Here is a 26,463-nt window from a genome sequence, read left to right on the forward strand (position 1 = left end):
CCTTTGTCCCCTAAATGCAAGATGGTCCCTCAGAAGACTGTCCTTCCCAGAGGGCAGTCCGGGAATGGCCTGTGTCCACTCGAGGCAGGGATTGTGATGAGATGGTTATCAGATGCTATTACAGCTTTATCATCATCATCGTCATTAATTTTTTTCAATTCCTACCATGACTGTCACAGGCGCAGGATTTCCTGAAGGGGCCACGAAATGCATAGATTTTGTGATAATGTACAAAATGTTAATGTTGTATGTTACTCTGTTTAATGTGTAAAACTCTTAAGTTTTTTCTGATTATAGAAAGTAGTACATGCTTATTGTACAAAATTCATGCAGTACCAGAAAGTACAAAATAGAGAATGAAGGGATCCGGAATTCCACCTGCCAGAAATAATAATTTTTCACACACACACCCCACACACACAATTACACCAGTGTAACAACTTAAACAGTAATGGAATTATGCTCTGCGTGATGGTCTGAAGTTTGCACATCTTTTCTCGCCAGTGCACTGTGGATGTCTGAATATTAGGTCAGCTGATCTAGATCGAGGTCACTCTAAAAGGCCACGGAGGACTTCCCTGGTGGCGCAGTGGTTAAGAATCCACCTGCCAATGCAGGGGACACGGGTTCGATACCTGGTCCGGGAAGATCCAACATGCCACGGAGCAACTAAGCCCGTGCGCCACAACTACTGAGCCTGCACTCTAGAGCCCGTGAGCCACGACTACTGAGCCAACGTGCCACAACTACTGAAGCCCGAGTGCCTAGACCCCGTGCTCCACAACAAGAGACGCCACCGCAGTGAGAAGCCCATGCACCGCAACAAAGAGTAGCCCCCGCTCGCTGCAACTAGAGAAAGCCCACGCGCAGCAACAAAGACCCAATGCAACCCAAAATAAATAACTTTATAATAAATAAATAAATAAATAAAAGGCCACCGAGCACCCTGGGTGTGGAGTCGTGCATTCCTGATCCGTCCTCTGGGCAGCCTTCCCTCTTATCTTTCCTGTATATCACAGTCACTCACTTGCGCTTCTGTTACCATGAAAGACACTCCCAGAAGTGGGTCACTGGATCACAGGGTGTGGACCCTCACATACTGATGGGAGAATGCTGTCAAATTGCCTGTCATCAAGGTTATGCCAGGTTACATCCCATCAACGGCATGAACTAGAAGCCTCCCCACACCCCAGTAACTATTATTCCAATCGTGCTTCCTAATCTCATTGACAAAACAGATCTTTTATTTTCTTAAACTCTACACTTAACTGCCTCCCTATCTATTTATTTATTTAATCTGTGTATTTGTGTTTTTTTAATTGGAATATAGTTGATTTACGATGTTGTGTTAGTTTCAGGTGTACAACACAGTGGTTCAGTTATATATATATATATATATATATATATATATATATATATATATATATATATATTCTTTTTCAGATTCTTTTCCCTTCTGGGTTCTTACAAAATACTGAGTATGGTTCCCTGTGCTATACAGTAGGTATATAGAAGTGTATATGTTAATCCCAAACCCCTAATTTAGCCCTCCCTGCCTTTCCCCTTTGGTAACCATAAGTTTGTTTTCTATGTCTGTGGGTCTATTTCTGTTTTGTAAATAAGTTCATTTGTATTTTTTTTTTTAGATTCCACATGTAAGTGATGTCATATGATATTTCTCTGTCTGGCTTACTTCACTTAGTATGATAATCTCTACGTCCATCCATGTTTCTGCAAAAACAGATCTTATTTTTAAACTTATGTATTTCTTATTTTATTGAGGTATGGCATCTGTATTCGTTTGCTAGGGCCACAATAACAAAATACCACAGACTGGGTGACTTAGACAACAGACATTTATTTTCCCACAGTTCTGGAGGCTGGAAGTCCAAGATCAAGGTGTGGGCAGGGTTGGCTTCTTCTGAGGCCTCTCTCCTGGGTTTGTAGATGTGTTTCCTTCGTGTCCTCACATGGTCGTCCCTCTGTGTGTGTCTGTGTCCTAATCTCCTCTTCTTATAAGCACACCAGATCTATAGGATTAGGGCTCGGTCTAGTGACCTCATTAACCTTAATTACCACTGCAAGCCTTATCTCCAAGTAGAGTCACTTAGAGATTAGGGCCTAGATCAGCTGAGGAATCTGAGGGCCTGACGGGACGAGGACCTGCTTCCAAGATCACTCACATGGTGTTGGCAGCGTCCAGGGGCCTGGTGTCTGCTGACTGGGGCCTCCCCTGTTCCCTGCACCTGGGCTTCTCTCTGGGGCAGCTGGCTTCCCTCAGAGGGAACTGGTGAGAGAACAAGAGAGAGCGCAAAACACAGAGGCGTCATCTCAGAAGGGGCATCCCATCTGTTCTACCATAGTCTGTTCATTAGAAGCAAGTGACGGGTCCTACCCACACTCAAATCACAGGGGCATGAACACCAGGAAGGGGATCATTGGGCCCAACTTAGAAGCTGCCCATCACAGGATGGGCAGTACTTGCTGGTTTTGTCAATATGGCCTTTTTTGATTACATTTTCTAAACATTTATTATTAATATATAGGAAAACGATCCAATTTTCATATACACATAATGTATTTACATAGATATGTATCAATTTACACCTCATTTTTACTGTGACTTTTTCTTTTTGCCTCAGGTGCAGAGAGAATTAGGTTAATCATGGCCCACCAGTCTTTCTCTCTTATCATTTACTGAAGAAATGATCGCTAATTTTGAAGTGGTTTCATTCATCCATCTTTTCACGGCAAGAACAGTTAAGACCCATTTCCTCACCCTGTATCACAAGATACACCCCTATATGATCTTCCATTGGCTTTATAACTTTACCTTTTGCATTTTAAGTGTAATCCGTTTGCTTTGTGTGCCATCAGGTAGGAGCCCAGCTTCTTCATGTACTGAAGAACCACCTGGCCGTCTTCCACTGTCTTACTTTTTTGCCATTTTTATCGTGTACAAGTCCCATACAGATGGGATTCTCTTCCGTTCCACTCATCTATCTCCCTGCTCCTGCACGAATATTATTCTGTCTTAGGAATACGGCCTCCTAGTCTGTCTAACATCGGGTAGGGCAAGACCTCCTCTTTGCTCTTCTCAGCTCTTTGTGGATCATTCATGCTCTCTGTGAATTGTTTTCAATTGTTTGTCAAGAATTTTATCATAGTAGTGAGCTCTCATTTCTGCAAGAGAGCGTCGCACATCACACATCAGTATCACACAATGAACGTGTATTTCCTGCACACAGTCTGATGTGGGCTGGCGCCCCTCTCCATCTTGTAGCATCTCCATCTGGAGCACGTGAAGCAGATTCACAGATGCCCAGCAATGGAGGCTGAGGATGGGTGAGCCCAGCAGCTCTTACTGCCCACACTCAGAACGGATATGCCCACTTCTCACCGCCCACTGACCAGAACTAGCCACACGGCCACAATCTGATGCCAAGGAGATGGGAATGTAGGAGAAGCATGTGGCTGTTTCTGGAGAACCAGTGCTCTCTACCACATCAAGTTCCTCAAAAATAGCCATGTCTCAGACTCACCAAGTTGTACACGTTTAAATACGTACAGCTCTTTGCATGTCAATCATGCCTCAAAGTGGTTGAAAAATATTGCTAAGCCGTTAGGATTTTCTGCGTAGGCAATTCTATCATCTACAAATAATGAGGTCAACAGAATATTGCATCCCATGGCACAGAAAACCTCTTAATACCATGAGAGGCAGCAAACAAAGCCAGAGCGAAGCGACTGTTTTTGCCGCTTCAAATATCAAGATTGAATAAGCTTGGGCTTCCCTGGTGGTGCAGTGGTTGAGAATCTGCCTGCCAATGCAGGGGACACGGGTTCGAGCCCTGGCCCGGGAAGATCCCACATGCCATGGAGCAACGAAGCCCGTGAGCCACAACTACTGAGCCTGCGCTCTAGAGCCCGCGACCCACAACTACTGAGACTGAGAGCCACAACTACTGAAGCCTGCACGCCTAGAGCCTGTGCTCCGCAACAAGAGAAGCCACCGCAATGAGAAGCCCGTGCACCACAAAGAAGAGAAGCGCACACGCAGCAACCAAGACCCAATGCAATCAAAAAAAAAAAAAAAAAAGATTGAATAAGCTTGATTTTTGTATATTTGAATCTCAACACAAGCCAACGTAAATATTACATAACAAAGCCAGGAAGTTTTGAAAAATTGCCCTTGTACCATTTAAAATATCACTGCAAAATATACCTGGGATTAACTTTCCCATTACTGGGAAAAGGGCAGTTTTGCTGATTTACTCCTTCACTCCCTTTGACATGTGATTAGTGCCTCCAAAATAAACCCTCCCCCAAATGATTGACTGTAAACATGTCAACCCATTTTATGAGGTACTTTCAGTAAAAGTGAAAGATTTTACTTTGAAATTTGTCTTCTGAAAATGTCGACTTTGTTAAAGATTCCTATTGGAAAGCTCTGATCAGAACTGGCGCGCTGGTTGGTTTTGAGTCTGCAGGGCTAATATGGATGTTGGTCTGTGCTCACAGTATCTGGCTGGTACCATCCACCACCGCAATCTGTGACTCCATGGAGATCACCCATCCAGCATGGAACGCTAGTTCTTAGGCTCTTACTAACGACTAGTGCAAGCAGGGGGCAGTATGGTGGGAACGGGGTATACTGTGGTCAGATAAGGTTGGGATATCCCGGCTTACTCAGAGCCATTAAAACTTCTTAGAGCCAATAACATGGTGATATTTCTTGTGAAAGTTCAGACGCGGTTCTACGATGCAAAATTTGGCATCGTGGGTTTCAAGTCTAATTCCAGCAATAGTTGCTGAGGCACACTGCCGTTTACTACCTCTGCTGCCACAAAGAAGTGATTTGCCCCTTCATTCTCCACTGGATCATTTGCCAGAGGACGAGTGTTTCCACCTCCCAGGTGAGGATTAGATGAGCCAGTGTGTGAAATACCGCATGGGACAGGTTTTGGGAAATGGCAACCCGTGTACTACCTTTTCTTTGGAATTCTGGCTGGGACATAAAGGAGCCTTCAGATCAGTGCTGATAATCCTATAAGATTCCTCATTCCCTCCTCAGGGAGTGTGCCGGTGCACACGCTGGGTGCCGGTTATGTAGTTGTGTGATGCTTTCATTGAGGCGTTGGGTACCCAAAACAGTGAGTAGAGATGCCATAGCCTCACATGTTCATCCTGACACATAATGAGAAGTGGTTTTGTTCACCTCCAGCCTGTGCCCTATGTTCACAGGCATATGAAAACAGGTGACTGTGGGAATAAAATACATAATCATAGCTGACCTGAATTTGCCTTAGAGACTAAATCCATACATTATATCCATGGTTAAAATTAAGTATCCAAAATTGAAATATAATTCCCTTAACTTACAGTAGGCGAGCAGCTGACAGCCAGCATGGCTTTCTCATTCTTCCCACAAATGTTACCGAACCAAACTTGGGTCTGCTCACCCACACGCAGTAAAGCCAATCCACTGACACCGGGTTGTGGTGAAGGAAAGCACCGTGTTTTTTCCAAGGCATCCAACATGGGGCCGAGCAAGGAGAACGGGCAGCTCATGCTCAAAAGACCCGAAGTCCCCATCGGCTTTCAGGGAAGGGTTTTTAAAGACAGTGTTAAGAGTGAGGGTCGAAGGGTGCCTGATCAGCTCATGGACATTTTTTTATTGGTTGGAGGTGAGGTAACCAGCTGGTATTTCGGGAGTCAACATCATCAACCTTCTGGTTCCAACCAGTCTGGGGTCTAGGTGCTTGTGGGCAACATTCAGTTAATTTCTTCTACCTGGTGGGGACTTCAGTATCTGCAAAACAGCTCAAGGATATGGCTCAGGATGTTATCTATAGCTCTTGAGAAGGAACTAAAGGTCCTTGACTTTGTTTTATGGCTAAACTATTAGTATTTTGTCTTGCTTGACTGTTTTCCTTTGTTTCTGCATTTTTCACTTCTCTGATTAGATTTGTTCTTTGGGACTCGGGGAGGGCCTAGAAGGCTAATAAAGCTTTTCTATAAACAAGAGGTGGGGCTGGGGGAGAGAAGTCTGTCCCCCAGAGGGCCCTGCAGTGTCCAGCTCGGTTTCAAAAACTTAAAAGTAAGAATCTTCAAAATATTTGATGTATGCTGTTGTTTAATTAGAAATCTAATTTATAAAAACTGCATTATTTAATTTTATTACATTTTAGATGTCTTGAGAATATATTGGTACTCAATTTATATAGTTTTTATTAGGCTTAATATAAAGTCTGTCATTTAAAAAGAGTTCATGTATCTGCAAAACACAGTTTGTATGCATCGTGTGTGCAAACATATCTCTAGGATTTTTTTCTCAAATGCTGTGTCTTTATAGAGGCACCATTGGGCTCTCTGTGGCTAAATCAGTTTTCTTGGCTACATTAATTGTTATTGTGTACAATTATATTGACCAAATAGTTACCCAACTTGATCTTAATAAAGAAAACTAAAGTAACTGGATTTGCCATGGTGTAGTCTTGACCTTGAGATTATGTTGCTAATGATGTATGAATCCGAGGTTCCTTTTGGTCTCACTTCTAAAATTCCCCCAATCTGTGGGGTTTGGTAGCACCTAGGAAGCTGCTGCTTACTGCCTTAGATAATGTGGGAGGAATGTTTAGGAATCCGATGGGGGTCCCAGCTCCAGGCCTGATTCCAGCATTTCTGGATGGGGTGACCCCATTCCCCACCTGCCAGCACCCACTTCCACCCTTTTTATCACGGAAGGTAATAGTTGCTCTCTCTGCCACACCAAGGAGCAAAGATGCAAATGAGAAAGGTCAGTTGAAAATGATGTAGAAACCATAGCAAGCTTTGTAGGGATTGTCCTCAATTTGTAAAACGGGTTTCGTTTACACAGCATTGTAAAGCAGAAGTAACCCGCAGGTCGATCATAAGTCAACCTGGCAATTCTGTCTCCATTACAACACCCGCCCTTTGTGCTTTGGCGTGCTCCTTCAGCAGGATGTGTCGCACATGCATCCCTGCGGGTCTGTGGCTGCAGTTCTCAGCACTCACACAGGTTTTGATAAAAGACAAGCCCCCCCGACCCGTCACGGGCAACAGCAGGTTCGTATGCCATGGAAAAGGACTGGAGGGAGGGAAAGACTTCTTCCTCTGGCTCCAAAGCTCAGTGCCTTCGTACAAAAGAGGAAAATTAATTTGGGGAAACAATGAAATGACACAAATATAATCCTGATTGAGATGAGAGGAAGTGGTGGGGCTAGGAAAGGACCTAAGGGTCTGCTATAAATAAATAGTCTGATATAAATAAATAAAATGATCTTTTTTTTAAAGGGACTGGCACAATTGGGTATATTGCCTAAAAATTCTATTTAGCATTTAAATACGGTTGTGAAATGCTCAATTAAAAATTGGACCAATATCGTGCAAACCTGCTGATAATCTAGGCATATGTGGAGGTGAGCCACTGCAGTATACCACCCAGTATTTATGTTTCCATCACTGATGGCTGCTTTCTCTAGTACAGCAGAGCACTGAGGGGCAGGGACTCTGGAATCCAACTGTGCGAGTTCAAATTCCAGCTCCACCACCTACCTGCTGTGTGACCTTGGACAGTTTACCTCCGAGCCTCAGTTTCCTCATCATGATGGCGGGTATAGTGATCTCTTTGTGGTGTGGATTGAGCGAGTTCATACATGTAAATCCCTCAGAGCTGTGACCGGAACAAGTTTTACCTATATTGTATTACAAAGTATGTGTTGTTTGAAGATTCCCAGTGATGTTTATAAAAATCACTGACTGAATTCTTTTCTCTACTCATATTATGATTCTGACTTCATCAAAAGGAAAAGATTCTGTAACAACACCCTTACACAAATACAAGAACTGAAATCAGAACATCCCTAAAGTAATGACCTAAAAGTAATAATAGCCATCCCAGGTGCTTGTAGAAAATCACTTTTTAATTTTTATTAGGTCAACCAAAATCAGCCCCTCAGTTTTCTAAGCTTTTCCGACAGAGACCAGAAATTTGAATTTAGAACCCACTTCCTTTCTTGATTACAATCGTGAGACTATTTTCTGGGAACAGAATACCACGTTTTCCAGAAAGATCTCCACCCCCTTGCTTCTCAACACAGAGCAAGCTACTTCATGCCATATTGTTGGCCTGCCTGTTCTCGCAAACAGAAAAAGCATGTGTTGGGTTTCCTCTGCACCGGGACCAACACCTGTATGACACCAGCAAATACGGATGACAGTATGTAGCCCTGAAATGGTGTGCATGCCTGACTTCTATCCAGGTCTTCATAGCACATGGCTGAATGGGCTCTTCCTACTCCTAGTGCTTTCTTAATTTAACAAGAAAATGATGTAAGGAAGGCAGTGTAGGGAGGTGGGGTGGGGGAAGCCAGGGGAGGCAGGGGCACGATGCAGGGAGCAGTAGACTCCAGCCTTGGACGTGAAATGCTGGCTTGTGATGGATGCTCGCGGGGCAGAAATGCACAGGCTTCCAGCACCCGCCCCAGTTATGGGTGCTGCATTTCACCCCAAGACCCTCCAGAAAGTACGCCTGATGAAACACATGTAGCTGTTCAGATCAAGTGCACTAGGATTCCTGTGTTAGTATAAGGTCTTCACACCCATTGACGTGGCTGGTGGGGAACTGCCTGCTCGGCTATCTGGGGAGTGTCTGCAACCTCGGAGGCAGGGGGTGGGGGAGTGTTGGTGGCGCTCACGCTTCCCTCCGTCCAGCCTCCCTGAGCACTGGCTCTGCCCCCAGCCCTGTCCCTCATTAGCACGGCATTGACAGCCAGTGCACAAGACGGTCAGAGTCAGTTCTGGGGCAAACACACCAGGCGTGGCTCAAGTTTGCTACAAAGTGCTTGCTTATTAAATGCTTTCCAGCATGTAGCTGACCACTTTTCCCACGGGGGGAAGGCACGCCATTTTTTTAATTGGAGTATAGTTGATTTACAATGTCGTGTTAGTTTCAGGTGTACCGCAAAGTGATTCAGTTACACATATTATTGTTCAGATTCTTTTCCCTTATGGGTTATTACAAAATACTGAGTAGGCTTCCCTGTGCTATACAGTAGGTCCGTGTTGGTTATCTCTTTTATATATAGTATTTGTGTGTGTGTTCATCCCATCCTCCTAATGTATCCCTCCCCCGCTTCCCCTTTGGTAACCGTAAGTTTGTTTCCTTTGTCTGTGGGTCTATTTTGAAAAACCCCATTTTAAGACCATGGGGGGTGCTCGGGGGTCAGGGAGCGGCTGTGTAGGCGGAACCTGAGGAAGGATGGGGTGCAGGCCCCTGCTTTGACTCATTATGGGATGGGACGGAAACTTGGGGGCCCCCTGAAGAGGCACAGGTGCATCTCACAAGTGTGCAAAACCCACCCCAAACCTACATCAGTGTGTGCGGACATGCTGAGAAAGGAAAGGAGCCCCGTGAGTGACACGTTCCTGGTGACACTTTTCTGGCTCTTTTCGTTGCTTGGAATAATGTTTCAGGTCACATCCTCCTAGGCTGATGGAGGGGCTCTGGGTGACATTCCAGACTTTGAGGAACGGTTGACTAGAAAGTTGGCGGGTTTTGTGCAAATTGGGGAAGTGTGAGGTACAAGCTATGCAGTGTAAGATACACTCAGGGGATGTATTGTAGAACACGGGGCATATAGCCAATATTTTGTAATAACTATAAATGGAAAATAACCTTTAAAATGGTATGAACAATAAAATTTTTTTTTAATTTATGTAGAAATAAAAGGTCAAAGTAAAACTAGGGACGTTAGAGAGAAATTCTTTAATCAGGAAGGTAATGAGTTGGATCCTAGCAGTGTCCACGCAGAGGCAGCAGTGGCTGGCCTGCGGCACGTGTCCAGCAGGAAGTGACCGGCATCTGGAGGGAAGGGGAGGCTGAGCTGTGGACTCCAGAGACCCCGCACAGGGCATGTGTGAACCATGACCTGTGGACAGGAGACCAGTCTGTGTGGCTCTTTAGAGACAAACTGCGCATTCAGGGCTATTGTCCGAGGCTTCATCCACGTCCCATCACAGTGGTTTCCATCTTTACCCAGTGCTTCAAGAAAGAAAACCAAGCTGCCCACAGACCCTGCCCTCTTGTACCCGTCCTACTAGAACCAGGTGAAGGGCAGGAATGAGGCCTCTGCAGTGGGCAGAGCCGAAATTTCACATCTTTCTGAACACCACTGCTTTACTGAAAATCAGTAAAGTAGCAAAGAATAAAGTAATCCACACAGAGTCTTTGTCTTGCTGTGCTTTTTCAGCAAAAACAGACTTTTCTCAAAAGTAATATATATTAGAGAATTTGTGCTCAATTTGTGCTCAAATCATAACATTTTCACCTTTGAATTTTTCCGGAAAATACCTCTTGCGACTTCCAGTGATTCCAGATCTCATTTATTTTTTTAATGTTGCAGAATTTCCTTTAGCATTTTGACGTTCCTGCACCAACTGTGTCGTGCGGTGGGAACTTTCTCTGAAACTATGTCACATTGCTCGTGGGAAACATTGATGCTGGGAGATGTCACCGTAAATCGCAAAGACAGACATGCCTCCTGAAACTAGAAACCATCAAGCCATCCCGAGAGTGAAAGCATATGTTACCTTGGTTTCCTGTGAAAGTGTTGGGTTACTTCTTGATGTAATTTTTCTAGAACAACACAGTTTGGGATTCTTTCATCGAACTCTTGAAGCTTCTGCTGGCAGGGCCGAGGGCAGAAGGCAGCTGCCCTCTGTTTTGACAGGTTAATTCCCTGAGCCGATTCCTGTCACCTTTCCTAGTGACAGTCTCAGCCTCCTTTATTTCTCGGGACTTCCCACTGCTGGCATGGCCGTAACTACTGTCTGTGCTCACACAGAATTGCTTCTGTCGACGGGAGTGGGTAACGAGAGTGTCCAGGTCACCTGCTTACTGAGCGTCATAAAATCAACAGCAGACCCCCCAGAAGGGCATCGGCTGGAAGCAGATTCTCTCCCCTGAGCCCTGCGCACGTGGGCTGAAGCTGCAGGGGTGAGCGGCCCTTGTCAGCACGGCCGCTTCCTCTCGGGAGGGCACGGGGGCACGAGGTGTGGGCAGCGGGTGTCTCCTCCCGCTGGCAGCCGCGAGCTCTGGCCACCGCGGGATAAAGGAAGACCCGGCCTCTCCCACAAAGCCCCCCCACCACCCCAGCCCGTGCACCCCTTCTTGCATCTCCCCCAGGCAGCAGCAGGAAGGATCCGCGTCCCCAGTGCCTGGTCCTTAAATCAAGGCTACGTGGCCGGACAGGGGCAGCCTCGCGTGTCATGGGGCCCCAGTGGGTGGGTGGCCGTAGGTCGGAGTCGGTGGGGTCCCACCCCCAGAACAGGGGGCTGCAGGGAATGGACAGGCGGACTCCAAAACCAGTGGGGTGCTGGGGGGATGAACCACAATTCTCGTCCTTCTCAAAATGTGTTCCCAGAAGGGAAAACATGGTGCCCTTGGAAGGTTGCCTGTGTAGGACGGAGGGTTGGATTCGGACCTGAGAAATCCAGTTGGGTAGGAAAGCACCACCGATCCCTGTTCACTCGCCAGGTGCAGGGCAGACATGGAGCTGTCCCAGTAAGAAGGCTGCTAAGTGACCGCGTGCTTGTCAGTGGAGCCAGGTGGGGAGGCGTGTCCATGCTGAAGGGCCGCCACCGCGGGGATCGTCTGGCAAGGCCCAGAGGGTGCACTCAGGAGCTTTTCTAGAACACCACATGCCGGCGGCTGGACTCAGCTCGCAAGTAGAAAATCTGGAAGCGGCGGCTCTGTTGTGGTAAACAGGCACTTCAGCCTTGAGAATGGAACACGCCGTCCTTGGCTCAGCCTGTGGCCAGCAGCTCCCCCTGCGTCCTGCAAACGGAAACCACAGATGGCCGGCGTCCCAGGGAACAGGGCGCGTGGCTGAAGGAGGCCTCGCTGAGCGAGGCCCCCGGGGTTGGGCAGGGGCCCGAGGTCCACACGCCTGTGGCCGGAGGGCCAGGCTCTTGGTGGTGAAGGCAGATTCGGTGCTGAACGGCTCGGGGTTTCCATGGGGGATGGAGGCCCGGAGCTCCACGTTGAAAGGAGTCTGCGGTGCAGAGGGGTAGAGGGGTTCAGTGACCCCGGGGCCCACATCCAGTGAGGGAGGGCCAGGCCGGGCAGCGTTCCGTGCAGCGGAGGGTCGGTATCTTGTTCTCTCGCTGACACCTGCGAACCTTCTCCGTGTTCTGAGAGGCGACCTGGCCTTGGGGTTCAGAGCGTGGCCTCTGGTCCTGCGTGGGGCTCCTGTGTGGCTTCGAGCACGTGATTGGCTTGTCTGTGTCTGTCTCCTCATCTGTAAATCAGGGTGGACGGTAGCGGAGCCCAGCTGGCGGGGTTCCAGAGAGGGTTTAAGGGGTCTGTTCAAGCCCAATCCTGAGAACACTGCCCAGCACACAGCAAGGACAAGCCACCACCACCAGGACTGCCTTTAAAGAGTACGTCCAGCTGCCACTGCCTGTGTCCCCACACAGCTAGTGGAACCCACTGGGACCCAGCCACTTAAGCAGAAGTATTAGCGGAATCTCCAGAAAATATAATTTTGAAATGATTATCTGATACAGTTTAAAGTTTTAGCAAAAAGTTCCTTTTCCCCTGCTTGCTTCTTCCAAGAAAATATAATCTGTCTTAAAACAGATTCCATAATTGCTAGAACTTTCTTTAAAGTGTAGAAGAAAGAGATGCTTACGTTTTGCAAGAATCAAAAATATCCATGAGGTATGTCTTTGATGCTGCCGGTGGCTTGAGGATTTTTTAGTGATAATGAAGTTGTCCCTTCGTAGCTGCAGGGGATTACATTCCAAGGCACCCATTGGATGCCTGAAACCGCGGGTAGTACCGAACCCATGTACTATGTTTTTTCCCATATACTACGTGGAGATGCTGGACAAAGGGATGACTTACATCCCAGGTGAGATGGAGTGGGACAGGCACACTTCATTTTATTGCACTTCATAGATGTGTCTTTTACAAATTCAAGGTTTGTGGCAACCCTGCATCAAGCAAGTCTATCAGTGCCATTTTTTTTCAACAACATTATTTTTTAATTAATGCTGTTTTTAAATGTTTAAATTGTTTTTTAGACATAATGCTATTGCGCACTTAATTATATAGTGTGGTGTAAACATAAGTTTTATACGCACTGGGAAACCAGAACATCTGTGTGATTCACTTTACTGCGATATTCGCTTTATTGCGATGGTCTGGAACCAAACCTGAAATATCTCCAAGATCAGCCTGAGCATGAGATTCCGTCTCGCTCTTCAGAACAGTGTGCAATTTAAATCTCATGAATTGTTTATTTCTGGAATTTTCCATTTAATATTTTTGGACCATGGTCAACCGAGGGTAACTGAAATCACACAAGGTGAAACGGTGTCTAAGGGGGACTACTGGGTTAAATAATGTGGTTTCACTTGAATTTCTATTAAATATTAATATTATCCAGGTTATATAAAACTGATGCTGACTTTGTCATCCTGAGAGGTTCACAAAAATCAAAAGGAAATATCTGAGGACATTTATCACCTAATAATTGGGAAGCTATTTTAGAGACTGTCACAGAGAGTCTGTCCTTCCATAAGGTTTCTCAATGGACAATTCTAGAATGTTCCACCAAGGAAACATTAGGTTTCTCAATGGACAATTCTAGAATGTTCCACCAAGGAAACATTCCTTCCTGACTGCCATGGCTTTGCATCCTGGGCATTAGTCTCATCCTTCGCCCAGACGAGCGTCAATGCCGTGGAAAGCTGGCCTGTGGTCCTGCCGGGGAGGGAGCGCAAGTCTGGCCCGTGGCACTCATGTGTTTACTCCTTCATGCATTCCCACGGCTGCCGCCCACGAGGCCCGGGCCAAGCCCCGGACATCTCCCTCACCTGGCCTCACCTGGTGTCTCCAGCAACCCGCACGAGGTCTGTTCCGTGGCAAGCACTTATTAATCTGGGAAATAACAGGTTGCTCTTTTGGGACTTTCTCATAACTAAGCTGCACTTTTCCAAAGAACCAGATTTTTTTTTTAACACGCAGTGATTGCTAAAATATAAGGTCGAGAAGAGTTTTAAAGTTCTGATTTTATTACGAATCAAGCAAGGATCACACTTCTGAGATGACTCTTGCTTCCTGAGGGCTGGACCACGGATGCTCTTCTCACGCTCGCAGGCACCCTTCGTGGGCCGCCGTCTGTGCCCCCCTCCCCGAGGTCCACTTGCCGAGTCCAGCTGCTAAGCCCTCCGCTTCCTGCTTCTCCTCTTGCCTCACCTCCCACCCGCTCCCAAGGGCTCATATCTTACCCTGGAAACTTGTTTCCTCCAGGGTCAGAACCTGGCTTCCTTCCCTCAACGACAGATCCCTCCCAGTCCCGCAGGCGTCGCCCACCCGGCTGCTCTCAGCCCCTTTCCCTCCCCCCGAGTTGCCTCTGTCCTGGGCCAGGCCCTTGCCCATCTTCTCGGGGCGGTGGCAGTAACGCAGCTGGCCCCCACCCCGTACTTGACGGCCACCCACCTCCCAAGTGACCCATCCCAGAGGAAACCCAGACCCTGTGCTCTGTCCCCTCCAGGAGAGATGCAGGTGCTGACCTTTCTGTCAGCGTTACCTCCTACAGTGGGGACAGTTGTGCCCCAAAGGTATATTGAAGCCCGTCCCCTCCCTCCCCTGCCTCCCCCCCCCCCACCTGTGAACGTGTCCTTATTTGGACACAAGGTCTTTGCAGAAGTAAAGAAGAGATCATCCTGGGTCAGGATGGGCCCTAATGCCATGACCAGTGAGTGTCCTGGTAAGAAGAGGAAGTGTGACACAGAGACAGACGCATAAGGAGAAGGTCACATGACCTGAAGGCAGAGATCGGGGTGATGTGTCCACAAACCCACGGACGCCTGTAATTGACAACAGACCACCAGAAGCCAGGGGGAGGCATGGGACAGATTCTCCCCTAGAGCCTCCCGGATCAGCCCTGCCCACACCTTGGTATTGGACTTCTGCCCTCTAGAACTGAGAGAAAATTAATTTCTGTCCTTTCAAGGCAGCCAGTACGGCACTCTGTTACGGCAGCCCCAGGAACTAACCCACCTCCCGTCCCTGCCTGCTCCCTCTCTATCCTCCCGGGAGCACCTGGACACGTACTCCCCGTGCTCCCCCTGGTCTCCCTCCCTGTGTTCTGGATGGATCATTCCACTTGTCCTTGAGTCCAGCTCCCGAACCACCTCCTTCAGGAAGTCTCCCCTGCCTGGCCCCCCAGGCCGGGTTTGGCGCTCCATCTGCACCCCGCACAGCACGCTCCTTGCACAGACTAGAGCAGGCTATCTCAACAGGGGGCGATTCTGCCCCGATCCCCGGGGACACTTGGCGGTATGTGGAGGCATTTGTGGTTATTACATCGGGCACAGGGCTGCTATTGCATGCGGCGGTTAGAGGCCAGAGATGCTGCCAGACCTCCTGCAATGCACAGGACAGCCCGACCACCAAGAATGATCCATCCCCAGATGCCATCCCCAGTGCCCGGGCTGGGACTCTCTGATCTAGAGAACACTCGCTTCTGCGGAGATGTATCGTATGTTTCCCTGCTTGTCTACCCCAGTCCTGGTGGGGAGCACCGTATCACCCACGGCTGTGGCCCAGCTCTGCCCGCCGCATCACCTCCCTTCTCATAACTGGGCTACAGGTCATAACATCAGACAGCCTTGTTGGTATCCATGGGAGAAAGTAAGTGTTTAACCTCTTGGGTACAGTCCCTTCCATGTCGACGACTTTGATAGACCCAAGCATGTCTTTAAGGATGGGTCAACCACAAGGGTGACGCCCCTGGATGTGTGTGCAGTGAAAGGTTGTGTCCTGATGGGCAGAGAGTCACAGCTTCCTTCTGGGTGTCCCCAGGGGTTCACTCAGGCATCTTTCCAAAACACAGCATCACCTGCTGGTGCCCTGCCTGCCTCAGGTGGACGCACGCAGCCCACGATGCACTGTGAGAACATTTCTGCTCAGGAGAAACTGCAGTGCCTTTCTCCAGCAGACGGTATATCCACGTGTACATGTGCACAAAGCTTTCATCCTGGTCCCTGAATGGAGGATCCTGGCCTTTTCCACCTAAAACCAGCCAAGAGTGGCTCCATTCTGTCTACCTGGCAGTGCGGCCCCTCGTGCTCCTCACCACAAGTGCCCTGTCCCCAGCATCCTTTGTTCCTATGGAATGCTCTAGTGGTCTGTCTTGAAACTTGCTTTTCTAATAGCCTTTATGTGTGTGCCTATGAATTAGTGCCCAATGTCAGAATTATAAAACAGACATTGTGTCCTCAAGGTGTAACTTCCAGAAAGATAAACTTAGCTTTTTGTTTCTGAGGTGAATATTTTGAGTTGACGATTTCTAGAATCTGCCTTACAGTCTTTTTTTGTGATTTATATTATAAAAATAAGGCCTTTAATATATAGTAGAATCCTTACAACATTTTGTAACGAGGATATAGAAGTTTGATTTTTTTAATTGTAGTTGAGGTACAATATTGTATGTTACGGGTGGTCATTATAGTGATTCACAATTTTAAAGGTTATACTCCATTTATAGTTATTATAAAATACTGGCTATATTCCCTGCATTGTACAATATATCCTTGTAGCTTATTTTATGCATAATAATTTGTGTCTCTTAAACCCCTACCCCTCTCTTGCCCTTCCCCCACACAGTGATAACCACTAGTTTGTTCTCTATATCTGTGTCTGTTCCTTTTTCGTTATATTCACTAGTTTGTTTTATCTTTTAGATCATACAGTGTTTATCTTTCTCAGTCTGACTTATTTCATTTATCATGATGCTCTCCGAGTACATCCACATTGCTGCAAATGGCAATATTTCATTCTTCTTTATGGCTGAGTAGTATTCCATTGTATAAATATACCACATCTTCTTTATCCATTCATCTGTTGATGGACACTTAGGTTGCTTCCATATCTTAGCAATTGTAAATAATGCTGCTATGAACATTTGGGGTGCATATATGTTTTTGAATTAAAGTTTTGGGGTTTTTTTCAGATACACACCCAGGAGCGGATTTGCTGGGTCGTATGGTAGTTCCATTTTTAGTTTTTTGTATCTCATGAAAGATCTTATCAACAAAATCTGGGGGACTTCCCTGGCAGTCCAGTGGTTAAGACTTCACCTTCCAATGCAAGGGGTGTGGGTTCGATCCCTGGTCGGGAAGCCTAGATCCCACAAGCCTCGTGGCCAAAAAACCAAAACATAAAACAGAAGCAGTATTGTAACAAATGCAATAAAGACTTTAAAAATTGTGCACATCAAAAAAAAAAAATTAAAAAAAAAAAAAAACAAGATCTGGAACTAAATTACAAATAGTTAGAGTGGGGTGAGGGGATGGCGTTAAATAAGTTTGCTATAGGATGTCGAAATAATGGAAGCAAATAGAAGCATGAGCTTCTGCTTAAAACCCAAGGAGGGCACAGGGACCTAAATGCCCAGCAGAGGGATGGGACACAGGGAAGGTCTGAGCCTCTGTGTCTTTGGACACACTGATTGCCTGGGGGGAGCCCGCCAAGCCCCTCCCACCCCCACTAGCAAAGCCCTTTCCCTGGCGGGTTCTGTGCCTCCTGCGAGACAGGCCATGACGCATCTCTCCCTGGTCCTTCGACCTCGAGGGGCCTCCAGTCATCACCCGGTGGTCTGGAGGAGGCAGCTGTGCTTGGGGGGGATTAAGCTGATCAGTGGAAGCCCACTTTCCTGACCAGCCCTGATGATCAAGCCCAAGTAGAGCGTTGTCTGTGGGAGTTTAATGAGATACTACGTGTGAAAGTGGCCACACCACTGCAGCACTTCAGCAGACATGACCGGACGTGGACCAGATGCCATTGCACTTGTGGACAGAGGCCACGTGGAGATTCAGGGCGTTTCACGTCGGAACCTGACACCAGCTCGTTAGCCGCTCAGTTGGCCTGACGGCCTGTCCCCACCGCGTCATTCTGCCCCCTCCCCTTCCTGCTCTTTCAACACCCTTTGCTTCTCCTTCCCCACCTTGGCTGGTGCTGGGTGGGACCCCTGACGGGCAGCAGGTCTCCCCCCTGTAAACTCACCGTCCTCCTAATCGACGTAGGAGGCCTGGGGCTTCCCTCGGGAAGGTTGCTCTTGGGTTCCAGTCACCGCAAGGACCCTCACGTCTCTCCCAACACTACAGTCACGCACACACACACACACACACACGTGTGCACATCCAAACGCACATGTGAATGCTCATGTACATACAAACACACGCATGCATATGTGCACTGGTATGTGCACACGTGAACATGCATGCACGCAAGCATATATACACATACACACATTCTCAGACCCATGGTGAGGGCTGCAGAGTCACATCAATGCATTTCCACCCGCCACTGACTGCTTCTCTTTGATGGTCCAGCAGGAGTCCCTCCCTCACTGGTCAGTGGCTTCAGAGTCGTTGTTTTGATTTGGGAAAGCGTTTCTGTGAAGTAGTCTCATCCGTTGTGGAGTTTTATCTGTCCTTCAGAACTTGTAAGTTGATCTACTTTGAACAGCAGACCTTAAAAGAGAGGCGAAATCACTGCTGTCTCTCCAAGCGGACCTCCTTTCAGAGATGCTTGTTCCTGTGCTTTCCTCAAGCCGAGTGTGTGACCCAGCTGAGCTTCCCCTCCACAGGCAGCGTCCTGGAGGGGGTCCACACTGAGCACAGCACGGGCCTGAAACCGGCGTCGGAGGGGTAAGGGTGCGCGAGTGCTTTTACACTAAAAATTACACTTTCCAAGACTTTAAAAACAAGTAGCAGCAGCTCTATAATTCAGCCCAGGAAATGAGTGAGGAACATCAAAATTTTACATGAGGAGTCTGGAAATTCTAACTAGTTTTAAAGGAGCAGAAGCCTGTAATTCACGGGCAAGTGAAACACAAAAATGTCATGAAAGTATGTTTGCAAAGGAAAAAAATAGTGAGAAGGACAATCTAACCAAGTGACAAATAATGAATATGTTTATGTCAACAAGTTAAAATGACATTATCAAAAAGGCTGAGAAATTAGCCCTACAAATGCAAAGTACTGGATTTGCCTGAAGATTTTTGTGACCAAATAAGCCAAGTCATAATATCCGCACGAGAGACAGAGAATTTTGTGTGTTTTTTTTTTCCAAGAGGGCAGAATGAAACTAACTTTGCCAAAGAATAAGGATGAGATCCTCTGTGATAGTTTCAAAAATAAAAATCCGCATTTATTGTGTTCATCCTGTGCCTGGCACTGTGCCAAGCATCTTATACGTTTTAACATATTAAATCCCTATAAAAATTCAATGTCATATAATATTGTGACTATGCTTATTTTACAGATGAGGAAGTTGAGATTCAGAGAGGTTAAGTAACTCACCCAGGCCCACACAGCCAGGAAGCGTTGGAGCAGGGATTTGAAGTCAGGTCTATTGAATTCTGTACACTCACCCAACACACAGACACACAGACACACACACACACACACTGTGCCCTAGCTTCACCAAGTGTCTGCCCATCCTCCTCTGAATACAGCTGCATATTTCAGCCACCACTTTTGGACCACTTATCTTCACCCACCATGACCTGATAAACATTTACTACCCGTATTTCAAGGCTCAGTTCAAGTGTCTTCAAATGTGGAAATCTTTCTGACCACACAGACAGCAAACACTACCCCTTCTCTTTTCCTCTCCCACAAGGTAGATTCCATCCTCCCCTCTGAGCCGTAAGTTCCATGAGGACCAAACTCGTTTCCAGTTTAGAAAGCCCTGCAGTCCCAGTAACCAGCACAGTTCCTAACCCGGGGAGGACTTGTAGCGGTGAATAGAGATGGACTATCTCCTCCTTGCTCTGGGCCGTCTTGATTCCATTCACCAGTGGCTCTCATTCAGGAGTGATTTTGTCTCTGAGGGGACATTTGGCGATGTCTGGAGACAGTTTGGATGTCATAGCTCAGGAGGTGCTGCTGGCATCTAGTGGGCGGAGGCCACGGGCGCTGCTGAACATCCTGTGGTGCACAGAACACCCCACGACAAAGAATTATCCAGCCCACGCTGTCAACAGTGCTGGGGCTGAGAAACCCCGACGTACCCCTGCTGTCTCAGCAGCGACAACACCCCCGATTCTCTCCCCATAATGATTCTAAGGCCCTACAGGCAGGGGCCAGGATCACTTTGTCTTTCTAAACCCAGCACCCAACATACTGAGTGAGTGAATGAATAAATGAATGAATGAACAAGAGGTGAAGAAGTGACAGAGCCAGACTGAAATTCAATGTGCACATCAGGGTAATGAAAGCCACGTAAGACCAGGTGGCCTGTCCGAGGACCTGAGTCTGGGGTCGCTTGTTAGCTGTGTGGAAATGTTTTCATGTTGATCATTGTGATTGGCCCCCCAAAAAGCTATAAGCAAAAAGAAAAAAAAAAAAAGTCAAACCAAAGCACCAACTAATGATTTTGTTTGACAGATGCAGCCCCAGAGAACTGTGTTATCATTAGAATTGCTTGGCATCACTATTACTGAGAGATTTTGAGATTTTTAAGGTTTGTTAGGTCAGAATCCTATGGTTGCACATAACCCTACGTTTACAATCTGGAACAAGACAGATTGATTGTAATCAGGAGAGAGAGTTTACTTTTCTAACCTCTTAATGCTTGCACAGAGCTATCACAGTGGGCTAAGTAAACTGTCCCATCAGGTCCTTTGGCATTAAATACAAGTAGAGGTATTTTAGGGAAAACAAGAGTTATTTGAAGGAAAATCTCCAGAAAAGACTCTCTATTAGTTACATGGAAATAGATGAGAGAAATATCAATGTTAGGAAAATAAGAAAAACTGTTCTTAGTTGGTTGTACGTACCTTAAAATTCTCAAAATGTTTTCAAATTCAATATCTTATCTGACATTCATAATGATGCTGTAAAGTGGGTTTTGTCCCTGATTTATAGAGGAAAATACAGAGGGTCAGAGGAGTTAGGCTGAAGGTTTCCCCGAAATCCAGACTCTAGGAGACTGTACCCTGGAAGGAAGAATGGGAGCTGCAACATCACTAATTATTAGAGAAAAGCAAATCAAAACTACAATGAGGCATCACCTCACACCAGTCAGAATTTCCATCATCAAAAAGTCTACAAATCATAAATGCTGGAGAGGGTGTGGAGAAAAGGAAACCCTCCTACACTGCTGGTGGGAATGTAAATTGGTACAGCCACTATGGAGAACAGTATGGAGGTTGCTTAAAAAGCTAAAAATAGAGCTACTGTATAATCCAGCAATCCCACTCCTGGGCAGATATGCAGAGAAAACACCAATTCAAAAACGTACATGCACCCCAAAGTTCATAGCAGCACTATTTACAAAAGCCAAAACATGGAAGCAACCTAAGTGTCCATCAACAGACAAATGTATAAAGAAGATGTGAGATAGATAGATAGATAGATAGATAGATAGATAGATAGATAGATAGATAGATATAGATATATATATGCAATGGAGTATTACTCAGCCATAAAAAGAATGAAATATTGCCATTTGCAGCAACATGGATGGACCTAGAGATTATCATTCTAAGTGAAGTAAGTCAGACAGAGAAAGACAAATATCATCTGATATCACTTATATATGTGGAATCTAAAAAAATGATACAAATGAACTTACTTCCAAAACAGAAACAGACACACAGACATAGAAAACAAACTTATGGTTACCAAAGGGGAAAGGCAGGGGAGGGATAAATAAAGAGTATGGGATTAACAAATACACACTACTATACATAAAATAGATAATCAACAAAGACCTACTGTACAGCACAGGGAACTATATTCAGTATCTTGTAATAACCTATAATGGAAAAGAATATATATATAATACACATATTCTGGGAATATATATATATATATATATATATAACTGAATCACTTTGCTGTACACCTGAAACTAACACAACATTGTAAATCAACTATACTTCAATTAAAAAAATAAAGAAGTTCCCTGGTGACCTAGTGGTTAGGATTTGGCACTTTCACTGCCGAGGCCAGGGTTCAATCCCTGGTCAGGGAACTGAGAGCCCGCAAGCTGCATGGCGTGGCCAAAAAAACAAAAAAGAAAAAGAAAAAAAAGAATGGGAGTTGGTTCAACGTGAGAATGGCCCTGGCCCATCAGAGGCCCGGGGTGGACAGAGTGACCCTCCCCTTCTTGGTGCAGTGGGCACCTCAAGGGCATTTCAGCAAGAATAGCTCAGCCGCCCCGGTTTTCGAGCCCAGTGTGTCACTGGGTGATGCTTAAACAGCCCATCAGAGGAGGACAGGTGATCTATGGAAAGATATTTGTTAGCTGCAAACTAGGGCGTAAGACAGGGAGCGAGAGGGGAGTGCTTTGTGGCCAGCTGAGTGCAGTGAAGATGTTAAGACCTCCAAGTGCCACACACGGTCTCTGTCTTCCCGCTGCTGAATTGACCGAGTGCTGGTGCTTTATGTTCATAATTCTTCTCGGGAAGAAGAGGCAACAAAGACTGGTCTGTTCATTTGGGGGTTTATCTGTTGTCTTTTGTAACAATTGACACTTTCACAAAGAATTAGCAAAGTATATGTTCATGCCAAGAGCGTTGGAATATTCCAAGATTATTGTGAGCTTGTATTTGTCTGGCTGCTTTTAGTTCAGAATTCTCAAGTCATACCATAAATTTTCAGTATTATAGAAAAGAATGATAGAGATGGTTAGAATTTGCATTTTATACAGAACAATAGCCCTTGATACTTGCTCCCACTTATGTAAAAACGGATGCCGACATTCCTGCAAAGATGCATTTGCCGATGTTTAATGAAATAACGTTGGACTTTGATCTTGACCCACATGATGATGATCATAAATGTATTAGCTTTTCATAGTCCATTTTTATAAGTGTAACTACACCACATAAGCAAAGCAGGAGAGACAGGGGGAAGTTTCTGTAAGTCAATAAATGGTGGTTTCCTGTCTTATTTTCCAGTTTTCCTTCACCCTTTAGCAGCTCATTTCTTGTGCACCAAGCAGCTAATTAGAAGAGGTGGTCTTGCCCTTGATTGGCAGATGGAAAAGCTCAGCCAGAGGGATGTCCAGAGCAGCCAGAGCAAAGCAGTAGCTCTGGGTTTCTGAGTCGCCCCACCCCCCACCCCGCCAACTGGGCTTTGCTCTGAGTCTCCACTGTTGAAAAGACAAATGTTAAAAAGGAACCATAAGCTCTGAATTTAAATATGTGAAACAGCCTCCCATTCCCAGTTGGTAGGGATCCGGTGCCATTTTCCTCGTGAATGAAGACGTCTTCCCAGGGGAGTTATGGGTGGGTTATCAGAGAGACCTAAGATGGGAGGACCTTGGTCCCCAAGCCACACACACCTGGATGGCTGCTGCCTCAGTTCCTGTGCAAGGGAACAGGTATGCGGTGTAGCCCAGCCAGGCCCTGGGGGTGAGGTCCAGGTCCCGTTCAGGTCCCCTTACACAGATGGCACATGCCCGCAGTGTGCTGTGACAAAAATATTACATGCCGAGGGCCTGTCCGGAGAGCATTGTTAGTGAAAGTTCATAAGCAACAGGAGACTGCTGAGAACGGTGTGCACGCATTTGCTAGTGGGTGAAACTCAGGGTGTTTCCATCCCACCCACAAAACACGTGCGTGGGATGCTCGGGAAGACAAGCAGATCTTCCAGGACGGGCGAAGGGGAGTCAAGTGCGAGGAATTGTAGCTGAGAGGCTAAGAGAGCGCGTCCGTTGATGGGCCGCGAGGGGGCGTCGTGGGGAGCGGCTGAGCCGGGAGCAGTGAGAGTGGTGCCGACTCATCTGATGGAGGGTCCAGCCCCGCCCACCTCCTCGTGGTCCTCTGTCTGCCCATTCCCCCTGAGGCCAAGTGAGCCTCATTCCCCAGGGCTCCCTGGAGGGGTGGTGATGGCCTGAGACACGGCCACCTCGGCGGTGTCTGCTGGTCCCTTCTCGCTCATGGTCTAGAGCCTGCGTCCATCCTGAGCTGAAGCAGACCCTCTGGTCACTGCAGACCCAAAGGCTCCGTCCTTCAGACCAGAGCACCCCTGGTCACTGCGAGGGGCGTGGACCTCTCCTGGCACCAGCCCCCCACCACCGGCGATCATGTGAGGAAGCACTGGCCTCCCCTGGACCCCTCACTGGGGACTCGAGGACAGGCTTCCGCCTCCGTGTAAATGGCCCTACCATCTTCTCAGGAACTGGTTCCCTCATGGCATGAATTACAAGAAAGTCACTCATCGCTGCTGAGCTTGAACATAAAAAGTTGGAGTTTTAAAGTGTGTGCGTGAATCTATAAATATACACATCTATACATAAACATGTGTCTCTAAGTTATCATTAAAGGCATTCTGTGGTGGGAGGGAAGGGAAGTTAGAACAGCATTTTGCCTCCGGGATGACGGGCTCCGTATTGCATCAATGCTCCTTTGATAAAGCTGGTCCTCCCAGCTTGGGCGCGGGACCTGGAGCAGTGGCCGCCTTCCAGCATCCTGGGATTAGCTCGTTCTGAGCACGCCAGCAGCCCGCGTGTCTCTCTCTCCCCAAAAAGCTTGCCCGCCACTGGACTCCTCCATCCATTTGGTAACAAAGCTGTGATGTTCCGTATCTCTCCTTTCATCACACTGGTTCAGACATCAGAAATCCCCGCCACTTTGTGTGTTCTTAACGCGGGTGGGAATCGGGATTGCTGACGGGTCCTAACCCGGTTTATCTTTTCCTCTCATTCAGGGGCGGATCTGCAGAAAAGCGGGCAAATCAAAAAAGTCCTTCAGTCGCAAGGAAGCCGAAGCTACCTTTAAGAGTTTGGTGAAGACTCATGAAAAATACGGCTGGGTCACCCCGCCCGTCTCTGATGGCTGATGTTTGCAACGTGCATTAGACGCTTAAGCCGCCTCTGCACACACACGGATACCCGACATCTCCTCCTCCACGCTGAGCATCCTTCATCCTTTTTCACTCCAGCTGGAACTGAATCCTGAATGCCAAGGAGACGTTTAAGTTATTTATGACCAGATGTGTTTACAGAGAGAAAGAGGGAGCCAACACTCTTCGGGATTAGGTTTCGATTATAAATGAATGATCATCTCTAAGTCACTTTAGAACAAGCGTCAAGATGGTGACATTCCCCAGCCCGCCTGCCCCTCCGCCCGCCCCATCACTTTGGCCCTTAGCTTCTTTCCATGACAGCACCTCCGAAGAGCAGGCAGGAGACTCAGTGCCCCCACACTCGACCCGTTTACATGTAAAAGGCGCCGTTCGTAGGTAACAGGGACGCCCTGCATCACCAGTACCTGTTTGCTGTGCTCTGTATCTCTGTTTCTCTCCCTGGCAGGTCAACATAACTTGAAGACCTGTCTTCCTGTGGCCCCATGTCATGACATGTAGACCTCATTTGTGCTATGACCTTTGGCTCATGAAAACAAAAATTTAACATCGCCAGGTTCTAGTGATTTAAAACAACAACTGCCCACTTGGTTAAACCGTGCTCCCAACGCTGATTTTGCAGTGTGTGTGTGTGTGTGTGTGTGTGTGTGTGTGTGTTGTCCACAGCTCAGCCCGTGCCCGTGGGTGAAGCCAGGTGTGCTGTGGCCATGATGGGGCACACACGGTGCAGACGCCAGGGGCGCCCACCCTGGGGCTCAGAGCAACGGTGGTGAGATGCGGACAGTCTCTGCCGATATCCTGAGATGCTCCTACGACATTTGTGTTCCTGTCTTCTCTCTGCTGGTCAACCCACCACCAAAAGCAAAAGACAATGTCCCATTCACTGAAGTCACCTTACTCATTTTCTTCTGTGTGCTCGTGACAGGGAATGCCAGAACTGCCAAAGGAGACCCAGTGACCGTACGATGATTTGCATGGCCCAGTAGTCACTTGTGTGTCCCCGAGGCTGGGATGCGTGAGCACCCTTGCTAGGATATAAACTTCTGTTATTTAACTCCCCACAATTTCATTTTTCTCTTCTGTTAAGTTACTTAGAACTTTCTAAGAAACACCATGAAATGAGGAAACACTGTTTATAATAATATGCGGAAAGAGGTTAAAATGTTCATTCCAAGTGGAAAAATCTTATTGGACACATTTTAAATAAAATCATGCATACCTGAATCCAGTCACTGTGGGCTATCCTTCCATTTAAAATATTTAATCTATTTTCAAAATTTAATATTTCAAATACTACAAACACCACAACAGCATTCTGCAACAAGGTGCAGGAAAAGAGTCTTAGGAACCCATGGTCTTTGCAAAAATCCAGTGGATTAAAATCTCCCCCAGAAGCAACCAGAGAGACAATTAGAAACTAACTGGAAGCATTAAGGGAATGATTTGGCCAAACTCGGATGTTGCCAATTGTATTTTGCCACTATGAAGGAAGGGGAATTTTCTTTGCTGACTATATTAAATTCTTCAGGCAGTTTTGGGTATTCA

The 26,463-nt window shown here is 46.9% G+C and overlaps 1 protein-coding gene across 1 annotated transcript in view; it reads left to right on the forward strand.

Annotated features, from left to right (window-relative positions):
• The window catches only part of UBE2QL1 (ubiquitin conjugating enzyme E2 QL1), a 44,503-nt gene extending 18,531 nt beyond the window's left edge, over positions 1-25,972 (forward strand). The window contains exon 2 of the mRNA XM_068531868.1: positions 24,763-25,972. Coding sequence (XP_068387969.1) covers positions 24,763-24,894 — 132 coding nt within the window. The 3' untranslated portion in view covers positions 24,895-25,972. The remainder of the gene's footprint in view (positions 1-24,762) is intronic.
• Positions 25,973-26,463: the final 491 nt, after the last annotated feature.

Source organism: Eschrichtius robustus, chromosome 2 (assembly GCF_028021215.1).
Source record: "Eschrichtius robustus isolate mEscRob2 chromosome 2, mEscRob2.pri, whole genome shotgun sequence".
Classification (NCBI taxonomy): domain Eukaryota; kingdom Metazoa; phylum Chordata; class Mammalia; order Artiodactyla; family Eschrichtiidae; genus Eschrichtius; species Eschrichtius robustus.